Raw genomic sequence first — 12583 nt, 5'->3', positions numbered from 1 at the left:
ATATAGCAATAGAAACCTGTTATGGCCAGTGTCCATCTCTCTGCTTCCTGACTGCAGATGCAATCTGACCAAAAGGCCACACTCTGCTGTGCTCACACCATCCCTATCATGGTGAACTGTACCTTGAACTATGAGCCAGATCAACTAACTCTTCCTTCCTTGGGTTGCCTTGGTCAGGGATTTTGGAACTAACTGAGGCAGAGAGAAACAGCTTTGCTCTGTTGACCCCACCCTTCTTGGGCACTTTCCTGTGGTCACTGTGCCCATAGGCAAGGGTGCTGCAGCCAGTGATGCCCAGGGTATGTCTTCACTCTCTCCCTTCTCTGCTTCTGATGGGAAAATGTGGTCTCCCCAAAGCAGTGGAAAAACACAAACCATTTTAAGTGTGAATTCCCTGAACCCCTCAAGCTTAAAAAAAAAACCCATCTGGTTCTTCAGAACAACACAGAGAGGCTAAAACACATTTGGAAATCAAATTGCTTTGAGCCCCGAGCACCAAGGCCAATTTTATCTCCTCAAACATATACTTTTCCAGTATCAACCAGCCAGCTGATACTCTCCTACATTCAAAGGAGGTAATTTTCTCCAATTTTCCAGCCTCTCCAGCTCTGTGTCCCGAGACACAGAGGACTCTCTGCCAATAAGTGGCAGGATTCAAGAAAATGAGGGTGACCAGAAGGAAGTCTGCACTGGGCATGCCATCTTTTATTACATAGGCAGCTGGAGTCCAGCCTGGGCAGTAGGAAACCCTGTCTTGAACAAAGAATTGAAAAATGACAAGGTGGGTGGTGGACTCCATGTAAAAACACAATACCCTCATTTTAGAATTAACATCAATCCCAGCCAGGCTTAGAAAGGGACTATTTGCCAAGCAAGCAGCATATAGGGATGGTACAGGAGATTCAAATGGGCGAGTTTCCCATCAGCCCACATTGGGGAGCTATGGGAAGGACATAGATTTGTTTTCTTTGTGTGTGTTTATGGTTTCAGATGGGATCAGGACCTCAGATTTGGAGACGTGTGTTAAGGTTAAGTTTGTAAGGTCTTTGAGGCATATGGGAAGTCTGAGGAGGGCTCTGGTCTGGAGATGTGCATTTACGAGTGGTCAGAACACTGACTGCAAGAGTGTGCAGGTGGAAGAAAACAGGACCAAGCTAGGGCCTGGGACTTCCATCATGGAGAATGCTAGGAAGAGAGGCCACCAGCAAGGGGCCTGAGGTGCAGGGAGCTACCTGCAAGGCAGGGGCTACACCAGAGGACAGGACGGCCAGGCCATAATCAGTGAGGAGGATTGCCCGAAGAAGGGCCAATCACTCCAGCATACGCTGCTCTTAGAGGGAGGAAGGTCTAAGAAATGACCTTGAGAAATGACATTGGCATTCCTGAACCTGGAGGTCCTCTGTGACCTTGACAAGAGGAAGTTCAGGAGCCTGGGGTAGAAGCCTAATTAGAGTGGGCTCCAAGGCATGGGAAGTGGGGTGTGAAAGAGATCATGGTAGACAGCTGCCTCAGGTTGCAGAGGACAGGGAGACCAGGTGGAACCCCAGTGGGAACATGGGCAAGATGAAGGGCAAGATATGAGTGTGGAATGGGGCAGAAATGAGGATACATTTATTTCAAGATCAGCATATTCTCATGAATAAAAATGTTCAGAGGAGAAGAGGTTCCCTCCAATTATTCCTTAAGCCAGTGAAAGTTTGCCTATGATTTCTTTAGATGCTGTGTGGAGAGGAGATGGGTCATTGGTAGCTAGAAGTGTGGGTGAACACAGGCAGGTGAGTGTTGCAACCTCTCCCAAGTCATTTCTGCTGAAGAAGATGACGGATGAGGCATAGAGGGGTGAGGAGAGAGGGGAAGGCTTGAGACTGCCCATCACTTCAGGCTGAGGTGATTCAGTTTGGAAAGAAGTGGTAGCCACAATGTTGTCCCATGTCGCAAAATCCCGGAACACAGCAGAAAAGATCCCTGTGGCAGTTTCAATAAGAATGGCCCCATAGGCTCATATATTTGAATGCTTAGTCATCAGAGAGTAGCACTACTTGAGAAGGATTAGGAGGTGTGGTTTTGTTGGAGGAAGTATGTCCCTGGGGGTCAGCCTGGAGGTTCCAAATGCCCCTGCCAGGCCAGTCAGTGTCTCTTTGTCTGTCTCTCTGCCTGTGGACCAGGATGTAGCTCTCAGCTACTTCTCCAGCACCTGCCTGCATGTTACCATACTCCCTGCCATGATGATGATGGACTAAGCCTCTGAAACTGTAAACAAGCCCCCAATTAAATACTTTCCTTTCTAAGAGTTGCCGTGGTCATGGTGTCTCTTCACAGCCATAGAATAGTGACTAAGACAGTCCCTAAAGTAGAGAAGGCAGTTCAGTGACTATCACAAACATGAGACATTACTTAATGCAGCACACGTGTGGAAGGACCTAGCTGCCACCAGTCTCTCTCCAGCAGGCAGGAGGAACCTCCCAGAAGCAGGGAGCTTGTCAGATCTGCTGGTTTCTGCTCTTCTCCATTGTAATAAATCTACAAGGAAATCCTACAAGAGTCTCAGGATTCTAGAAGATTTCAAGCTTTCAGAGGAGGTAGGCTTAAGAAACGATAAAGTAAATAAAAACCGCTATTCTGATTAACTCATAAATAAAAGCATCATTCAGCTGGTATAATGATACCACACAATCACTGGCCCAGTCCCAGCTCTCGACACCTCAGTGGTCAGAATGGCTGTTCAAAGGCCAAGGAGCTTTGCCTGGGGTTTTACAACTTTATACTATCAATTACATTTTAATCACTTATGCAATTATTATATTACCAATGAAGCTATTACTTTATTTAAAAAGAACCATCCTATAGTCTTAAAACTCCAACCTAGCATGTTTCCTTATGATAAAAACAGGGCTTTACTAGACCATGAGCCCCAATATTAAACCCAAGATTCATGTTAACACCAGTGATTGATGTGTCCAAAAAAAAAAAAAAATCTAAGTTCCTTCCTCAGTAGAGAAAGTCTCCATTTCCTTCCAGCACTTGTTTGTCCTGTTACTTTCAAGAACAGAGAAGTTAAGAAGATGGGCCAGGCAGTGATGGCGCACACCTTTAATCTGAGCACTTGGGAGGCAGAGCCAACCATGGTCTATAGAGTGCGTTCCAGGACAGCCAGGACTGTTTCACAGAGAAACCCTGTCCTGAAACCCCCCCCCCCCCAAAAAAAAAAGATGGTAGGAACTCTGAAATATTCACAGCCCAGAAACTGGTTAAAACCTGAAAAGGAAGCTAGTGAGGTTACAAGAGAAATTTCCTGGAGACAGGAGACCCGGATTCCACCTGGTGTAGCAGTTTGTGAATACTGGAGAAAATTAGGTTGATATGGGATATAAGCTAAGCTACTTAAACGCCCTGAGCCTCAGTTTACACACACTAAAATGGAACTGATGGAATCTGTGAGAAACAAATGACTTAATAGATGTGAGGTACTTACTGAGAGGTTAAGACCTACCAGACACCCCGAAGATTATCCCGAGGAGGAGGGGGAAAGTGGGGGACGAGAGAGTGAAGAAAAAGAAGAGGAGGAGGCTTAAACTAACCCCCTACTTTGGGGAAAAGGGCTCGGGCTGGTTTCCCTTGGGTGGAGTCAGCCATTCTCATTTAGTCAGAACAAGTCCCCAGCACATGCTGCAGACAGTAGTGGGGGATGAGGTGGGAGAAAGGGCCCTGGCTTTCAGCAACTTACACAACCTGTGCCTCCATTTCATGGTTTATATGCTCCCTTCCCTCCCCTCCCCCCTCCTCTTCTCTTCCACAGCCACTACCCCACCCCCACGCCCTGCTCATTTCATTTAGACTGTTGCTTTAGGACTAGGCTGTCTGAAACCATGGCAACCTAATAAAAAAGTGCACAGCTCTACTCTTTGGTCCCTCCTGGAATCTTTCTAGGCCCTTCTCCAGTGATCGCTGAGCCCCAGAGTTGGATCTGGTACCCCTTATTTCTACCCTTCCATGTATCCCTGGAATCTCTTTCTGTACACACACACACACACACACACACACACACACACACACACACACACACACACACCCCTTTTGGATTTGTTTTACTTTCTTATCTCTGGGTATTGTCTCTCAGCTTGCATTTGGTTCTTCTGATCGCAGTTTAGCACAGGCTGATGTTTTAGACTCACATTTCCCAGAGGTCTGTTCTCTCTTATCTAACAAACCCTAGCCATCCATTTAAGACTGCTCACGGTCTCCAAAATGCCTTCCCATGGAGAGTGAGGCAGCAGGATTCCATCTCTCTGCATCTATTGAGGTAGGATCAATGCTTCTCTCCAGAATACATCTTTGGGCTCCCAACGAGACTGTGCTTTATTCTCAAGGTCTGATATTGAGCATTGCCTGAAAGCTCAGACCTGCCCAAACACAACTGTGTGCATGCTTGTGCACACACACACACACACACACACATACACACACACACACACTTGGTGGGGTGGGGGCTGGGGTGTGGAAGATGCTAGGGCACCTTCAACACTGAAGGTGAAGTTCACTGCCAGGGCAGCAGGAGACCTCTGCTCTCCCATCTTCCCGTCCTGGGTCTCCATGTACCGCCCACAGCACTCCCAACACCCCCCTTGTCATTTCTCGGGAGACTGTACAAAATACATACTTTGCAACACCCTTATTCTGATTTGCTTGGGGAAGGAGCTAACCTTGGGGTCAGAAAGTAATACCACATTCAGAGGACAAATACAAGAAAACCACTGCCCAGAGGAAGAGCTAGAAGGTGAGAGCATTACTGACTGATTTATTTTTGGAGTCGGAGAAATATGGGAAGCCTTCCCAGGGCTGTTGGGCAACAAATGACTCTAACAATACCATGTCACTCAGTACAATGCAAAGGACACAAAACTGGGGGTCAGCTGGGTGGCCAGCCCACTGTGCAGTAGACCAGCTCTGCCGTGTCAGGTTCTCAGGAAATCTGCTGCTCTCTGGAATGCTCTAGTATTGAGGCTGGGCCTGACACACTGGAAAGGCTTGCCAACCTGAGGGGTCAGGGGCATTCCCTAAAGGGAAAACAATGCAAAGCACAGCAGCAGACACAGCAGGAGAGAGGCCGCCTGCCAGTGAGGGCCAGGGAGCAGGCTCATGGGACTTCAGACCCTTTGGATGAAATTCATCATCCTGGGCATCAAGAGGAACATACGGCCATCGGTACTCGGTTCTGTTTTGTTTGGTTGCTTAAGAAAAAGTCCCCCAAACTATAAAATGAGATTGGATCCAGGTTAAAGTTGAGAGGGAAGGCATGTTTCTCAGCATCTGCACAGATCCCTGTATTTGGCAGTGACCTAGTGCAGTCCTTGGTCGCAGCTTTTTCCCTGGTGAGTGAAAGTGAACTTAAGGCAGAGAAGAGGACCAGCACCATGGAGAAGGCAGGCTCAGTAGAGCAGCACCATGGGCTCTGTTGCTTAGCAACATGTTTCCTCTCCCTGAGAGGAAGTTGTAGCTCCAGGAGGGAGGTGACACATGGCAGATGATGGAGGATGGGTCCTCAACAGACCCATCTCTCACAAAGCTGAGGCACGCTGATGTCTGTGAGGCAGCCTGTAGAGTAAGAAGTGGCTGATTCCAGGGTCACATGTTCTTATGATGGCAATGTGTTGACAGTCACAGCCAGAGGTCAGACCTTCTACAGAACTTCACAGCCACAAGGGAGGGAGAGGACAAACACAGGGGTGACAGAGAGGAGGTAGGGTGGGAGGCACCTCCCAGGTGCTCCAAGGACTACGAACTCACCATTTATCCACTTGGCCTCCGGGTCATGGATTTTGAAGTCTTCACTGAAAAGATCTTCCACAGTCACCTTCTTCTTTTGAGACAGACTAGTATCTTCCGCTGGAGAAAAAAAAAAAAAAAAAGAAAGGACAGAGACAGTTAAACACTGCAATGGAGAAGAGACCACATGAGGCACTATGATAACCATTCACAAATAGTGAGCATGGTCAACACAATTCTGGATTGTGGATGGTGGGTGCAAGCCAGTCTTGCTTTTCTTTAATGAGACAATCAAAAACTAATGACAAAGGCATCATGGTTCAGTAAAATGGCCTCATTCCCTACACACACACACACACACACACACACACACACACACACACACTCCACACACCCCTACACCCCACCACCACAAACACCCCCCCCCCCCACACACACACGAGATCCTTTTTCTTAGGCACAGAAATCAATATGTGTTTCAAGGCTGGTAAGGATGACCAAGAAAAAAGCTGTGCTTGTCCAAAACAGAGCTCAATGGTCCCATGTAGACAAGTGGGTTGCTAGGAGTTGAAAGACCCAGGAAACATTCTTCAGACATTCAGCCTCCATTGTGTCACCTGTCCCTGGCCATCTTTGGGTCAAGGGTTAGTCCTTGTTCAGATCAATGGACACCAAAATATCTGTATGCAGACTCCCAGGACAGCCCTCCCCATTTTGACCAGAAGCACCTGGGAGAAAGCTTAGGAAGTTGGTGAACTGATATTCATCCGGAAAGGACATGCACAGTTAATGGTTCCTCTCAAGAAGGCTTGAAAATCTGCCAGCTTTTATCCTATTTACAGAGGCCAAAGTATCCTGGATTTCAGCTCTCCCTTAGAAGAGGCTGTCTCCATCAGAGCCACAAAGTCCATTTATCTGCTTAGGAAAGACACAAGGTTATCCAGGAGGCCTGAGTGAACAGCTGGAATACCAAAGCTAGGCCATCCAAGTTACTTCTCTTATTTTTACGTGAATAAGAGACTATACCTTCAATAGAAGGATCCAATACTGTGTCTACCTAGAATGCTTCCTTCCTTCCCTGTCTTCTTAAATGGAAGATGCTAAATTCACTAGATTTCCTTAAAGACTTTGGTCTTTATTTTATCAGCTCCACTATGATGTGGGGTGATCTCAGCTAACTAGCTGTGCATGAGATGGCATTGACTTTTGTGGCTGTTTTATTTTTTCAGGGGTTCAGGGGATTGAACCTAAGTCCTTATGCATGATATCCAAGCAATCTGCCCCAGGGCATTGCTTTTTTGCATCTGGTTTCTGGTTGTTAAGTGTGTGTTTTTTTCCAATTTCCGGCGGTTGGGCCGTCTTGGGGCCATCATTGTGCTTGCTCTCTGTGGCTCCATTTGCCTTTTAAATGTTTCTATTTCCAAATGTGTAGTGGGTCTGGACCATAGCAAGGAGCTTTGTGAGGATTGCATATGGAACAAAGAATGATCTCTAAACGAAGCCCCTGATGCTTTTAGGATTTTAGTTCATAGGTTTTATTGTGGCACCTTGAAATCCTTCCTTCTGGCTTCTCTGGATGTTACATGTTACAGAACTCACTGGAGAATCTGTGTCCCTGTGTGGAGCACATAGGCCTGCCTATCAGCTCCCTCTCTCCTGTTATACTAACAAGGGACTCCACTTTAACTGGATCATGTCTGAAATGCATTGGAAGATGTGGATGGACTGGTTTCCTGAATACTAAGTGGAATTACTATGAACAAAAGTCTTGAAAATTGCAAAGAGATACAATCAAAGGTGTCCTTACTGTTACACATGACCAATGGTCACATATGGAGCAATCAAGGTTCCCAACACAACAACTTAAAAGAAGCCAAGACCTTCCCTCTCACATGGCTTTCCATCTACCACTGAAGAAGCCACAGAAAGAGACACTTTAAAATGTGATGTGTTTTGGCCTCCATGGACATCAGGCATGTATGTGGTGCATATTCATACATGTGGGTACTTAACATTTTTACATAAAATTAAATAAATAAACTTAAAAACTCTTATTTTGATTTTTAAAGTTTCTAATAAACATGGAAGTTTGTGGTAGAAGCACTCTGTGTATGTGTGTGTGTGTGTGTGTGTGTGTGTGTGTGTGTGTGTGTGTGTGTATGTTTTATTTAGGCAGGAAACTTAACTTTGCATAAGCAGTTATATGGTTGCTCTCTGCTGTGTCTCTGGGCCCTACTGTGGCTATTATATAATCCACTGGCTTATAGTTTGATTCATTCCCTGTGACTTTTGAGGTGCTGATGGACACGATCAACTAACTGATGTGTCCATGAGCCATGGTGACTCCAAATGCAAGGAAGCTCACGGAGCCACGGGAGCCAAAGTCAGTCAAGCAACCAGAACAGAACAGCAACAGTGCAAGAGCCTCGAGGCTGCCGGGTCTACCCCATGGTCAACAGGAGTAAGACTGAATGAGGAATTCTGGGAAGTTTCCTAAGGAAAGAACAGTGTAGCCCTGACAGAGGCAACAAAAGAACATCCACACTAGGAAAGGCTAGAAGGCAAGAACTGCCAGTGGGTTTGGTATTTTGAGGACTCGGTTTATTGGCAAAGCCAACGGCATGTGCAGGAAGCAGCTCGAGATGAAGGTAGATGCTCTCACTATGTTTAGACACTCTGTTAGATGATGCTCTCTTGTGGGTTTCCTTTTCAAATCTGGGGCAAGAGTCTGTTGTAGCTACAGTCCAGGAATGAGTGACTCTTCATACCAGAAATTATAACAATGACCCCTTTCGGGATCACTGCTCCCTGGTCCTTCATGCCCCAGCTTCTGGAGCTCTACCTGGGCCTCGTAGCCCCTCAGGCAGCCTCCACAGCTCTTGTTGGCTTCTATGTCTTTGAGCGCATCTGCCTGATTCCTTCAGTCCTATCTCCCTAATTTTGTTCTTTTTCACACAGCTCCTAAATTCTTAAATGTAAATCAGCATATGTTAATTCCTAAAATTCCTGATTAGCTTTTCCAAGGCCAGTGGCTCCTCTTTCTTAGCTTCCATCTTCTTTAATCACATGTATAGTTCTTTAAAAAAAACCCAGAACGATGTTTCCCATTTTCCCTCTGGATCTGAATTCCTTGGCCTTAGTCTTTCCTTGGGTTAATCTGGTGTTTCACACCATTGGGGCCCAGTTTCTGTCATACAGCAGTCCTGGGTTGTGGGGGACTCCTGGCTGTGTGGCCTTACACATGATGCTGATGGTCTGGACACAGTGTTTGGATCATGGCTCCCAAGTAGCTCTCATGTGATCTGCTGCCTAAACAGGTGGCATGATTCCAGCTCCTCTCATAATGATCCCAGCTTTAGGACAGGGCACTCTCCAACCTGCAGCCTCTCCTATTCACTGATATTTTCACCCTCAATTATGTGTTCAGGTTCTGTGGGTTTCTGCCTGGTACTTCCTTCAAGGATACCATTCCATTCCAGGTGTGTGAGGAGCTCATGTTGCTGTTTGTGAGAGCAAACAGTGTGTTCTTCTATAATTTCTCTATGCCTATGGCCAAGACAGAGAAGCATACATGCCTAGCTTTCCTCTTAACCCGATAGTCAGCCTCGAGGTGGAGACAAGAGAGGTAGCATTGACACTTGGGATTTCTCCCTATGGGAGAAATTCAGGAATCACTTGAAAGTGAATTTCTCTCAGCTCTTTAGCTTGATCCTAGATAAGTGTATGCTTTTTCTAATCAACCTGTCATACTGGTTACCAGGTCTCCTCCCATGGTCTGGGGTGATGTAGATATGACGGTCAGTATTAAGGTGAGTTGCTCAGCCCCACCTCTTTTTCTAAGATGTTTTTTGGACACTGATGTTGTTAAATAGAACAAAGTTGGGTACATCTTCTCCAGTAGGGATTTTAAAACTTGAAATAATTCCACCACCCTAGGACATGCTAAGCAGTGGCATCTGCAGTGTGTACTGTATGGTGTCTCATCCCTTCTTGGCCATTTTGGGTGGGGACAGTCTTCAAGGGATAATGGTACTGTGCCTCTTATGATCCCCATAGAATAAGGCAGAATAGCTACTGCAGAGAAGGAAACTGGAACCACTGAGACATCATGTGACTTCTCCAAAGAGGTGCAGCAGGCAGATAGAACAGCCCAAGTCCTCAGTTTCCAACGCCCAAAGGAGACATGGGCTGGAGAAGGTAGTTCCACAGAGGCAGTGGGACTCACCTGCCGAGGCTCAGTCAAATGGCTTCTCTTATGTAGAACAATGCCCTTACAAATACTTCAGAAGAACATGGGGAACAGACGTGGTGGCTCCTATCTGTAGCACCAGCTCAGCCAGGAAGACTGTAAGTTCAAAGCTAGCCTTAGATTCATACAAAAACTTGTCTCAAAAATCAAACAAAAGAGAAGACGTGAAGGAAGAGGAAGAAAGGGGGAGAGGAGGGAAGCAGAAAAAGAGGGAGGAGATGGAGAGAGGGACGAGAAGGAGGAAGAGGCAGAAGAGGACACCAACAAGGAAGCTGCCTATTTACACTCAGGCATTCCGATGACCTCACTCAGTGAGCTAGCACCACCTGCTCCATGAGGACTGGCCTAACACACGTGGCTTAGCACAAAGGAAAGGGTTCTGTGAGAGCCGAGGGTACCTGCTTGGCTCTGCCAGTGTTTGTCTGCCTGTGCATCCTGCACCAGGCTCTGCCATGAGCTGGAAGCAGCACTCTTGTTCAACTTCTATTTAAAGTGCAGACAGTCACCCAGGGACACCTGCCACAGACACTGCTCACCCTCCCTTGTCCTTACCATAAGGAATGTTTGCAGTATGCGATGAGACCCCAGGACAGGGAGAGCTCCACAAAAATGTAACATGAACCTGGGGGCTTTCCAACTCTTTCCCAGCTAGTGTCCCGCCAATGTGGACAGTTCATCATATGCCAGCTCTGCTCAGAACCAAGAAGGTGGCATCTCATACCTACACAGAATCTCTCCAGACAGAAGGGCTGCAACTGTGATCCAGGGGCACTCTTGCTGGGGGATGTCTTTCTGTATGCTGTGAATATGGGTTGCTCTGACTGGTTGATAGATAAAGCTGTGTTGGTCTACGGCAAGGCAGCTTAGAGGCAGGCAGGAAATATAAGCAGAGAGACAGAAGGAAGAAAGGAGAGGAGAGAGACACGCCAGTCTGCTGCCCAAGGAACAACACGCCAGCAGACCAGTAAGCCACAGAACATGTGGCAAAATGCAAATTAATAGAAATGGGTTAAATGAAGCTATAAGAGCTAGCTAGCAAGAGGCCTGCCGTAGACTATATGGTTTGTAAATAATATAAGCCTCCGTGTGTTTACTTGGGTCTCAGCGGCTGTGGGACCAGGTGGGAGGGACGCAGGAGAAAACTTCTGACTACACTGACCTCTCTCTCTCCCACCACACTGTGAGACTGATGTCAAAACACAGCAAAACACATTTTTCTGCAGAATTGCTCTGGAATGCACCAACCATGGATATAAAACTAAAGTAACCATGGTTGGGTTGAGAATGACATTGAGACGCCTAACATTGATTGACAGCAGAAGGGTTATAGGAAAACCTGCCCTCAGCCCCTCTGTGGGATGTTTCTTTCAGACTGGACCATAATGGCCACACCATCTTTTCTTCTACAAAGAGTTAGCATTGAATCCATCACTATCTCCACACTTTTATTCCGTATGAGCTCGGCTTTGTTTCCTTTTTCTTTTTAAGGGAGGGATAATGACTTCATCTTTTCAGGAACCACAAACATTGCAGATGCCCAGTCAACTTCTTCAGAATGCAGAAAGCTTTGTTTTTCCAAATCCACCCCACTGCTTTTGCTTATTTCATTTCAATAAGACTCAGTGTTGCTGCAATATATTGTTTATGGTTTTATCCACAGTGTAAAAAAGTCCCACAAGTGATAATTTATCCTAAAAGTTTTTTTCTTGTAAGTTCACATCATCAAAGCCACCCATGCAAACTAACAGAATAGCAACAGAACTAGACACACTGTACTTTTTCATTAAAACACTGGTAACTAAGCCCTCACCTTTATTATGCATGCCCACAAAACAAGAAATTCTCATTTACTGTTTACAAAGCTTCTGAATTCAATACATCAATAGTATCCTACCCCCTTTCAGGCCCTTCAGTTCATTTCTCTATATATTTAAAATAAATGAAAACTTTAAAATCTATTTATTGACCTTTGTCCTTTAGTGAGTTACATCTTACCCATGACTTCATCTTATCATACACAGATAGGCTCTGTGTGTATGTGTTCACTTTACCTCTTTATTGAAATAATTAGAAAAAGTGATTGTATTTAAAAGTAAAATAAGACAAAATCTACATGTCAGTTCACTCTGCCAAGGCACTGCTTAGTGGGTTCAGTACAGTCTCAGAGTTGTGAAATCAATACTGTAAATTCAAAGTAGTTCCTATGTCTTTAAAAGAAACTTAAAAAAGGCATCATGCTTCCATGCCTTTTTTCTATACTGCAGTGCACAACATTGTATAGCACTTTATTCTCTCTCTCTCTCTCTCTCTCTCTCTCTCTCTCTCTCTCTCTCTCTCTCTCTCTCTCTGTGTGTGTGTGTGTGTGTGTGTGTGTCCATGCCCATGTATGTACACGTGGAGGCTAGAAGCTGATGCCAGATGTCTTTCTTTATTTTTAGAATTTATTTTTACTCTATATTCATTGGTGTTTTGCCTGCATGTGTGTCTGTGTGTCAGAATCCCTGGAACTGGATTGCAGATAGGTGTAAGCTGCCATGTGGGTGCTGGGAATTGAACTCGGCTCCTCTGGAA

The 12583-nt window shown here is 45.8% G+C and overlaps 1 protein-coding gene across 4 annotated transcripts in view; it reads right to left on the bottom strand.

Annotated features, from left to right (window-relative positions):
* The window catches only part of Dpp6 (dipeptidyl peptidase like 6), a 790869-nt gene that overhangs the window by 306073 nt on the left and 472213 nt on the right, over window positions 1-12583 (bottom strand). For all 4 annotated transcript variants that reach the window (XM_042273279.2, XM_042273275.2, XM_042273278.2 and 1 more), the window contains exon 3: window positions 5785-5883. In XM_042273279.2, the coding sequence (XP_042129213.1) occupies window positions 5785-5883 (99 nt within the window). The remainder of the gene's footprint in view (window positions 1-5784; window positions 5884-12583) is intronic.

The sequence above is a fragment of the Peromyscus maniculatus genome, chromosome 3, assembly GCF_049852395.1.
Source record: "Peromyscus maniculatus bairdii isolate BWxNUB_F1_BW_parent chromosome 3, HU_Pman_BW_mat_3.1, whole genome shotgun sequence".
Taxonomy (NCBI): Eukaryota; Metazoa; Chordata; class Mammalia; order Rodentia; family Cricetidae; genus Peromyscus; species Peromyscus maniculatus.
Note: the sequence above shows the minus strand (reverse complement) of the source record. Positions and strands in the feature narration are given on the sequence as shown.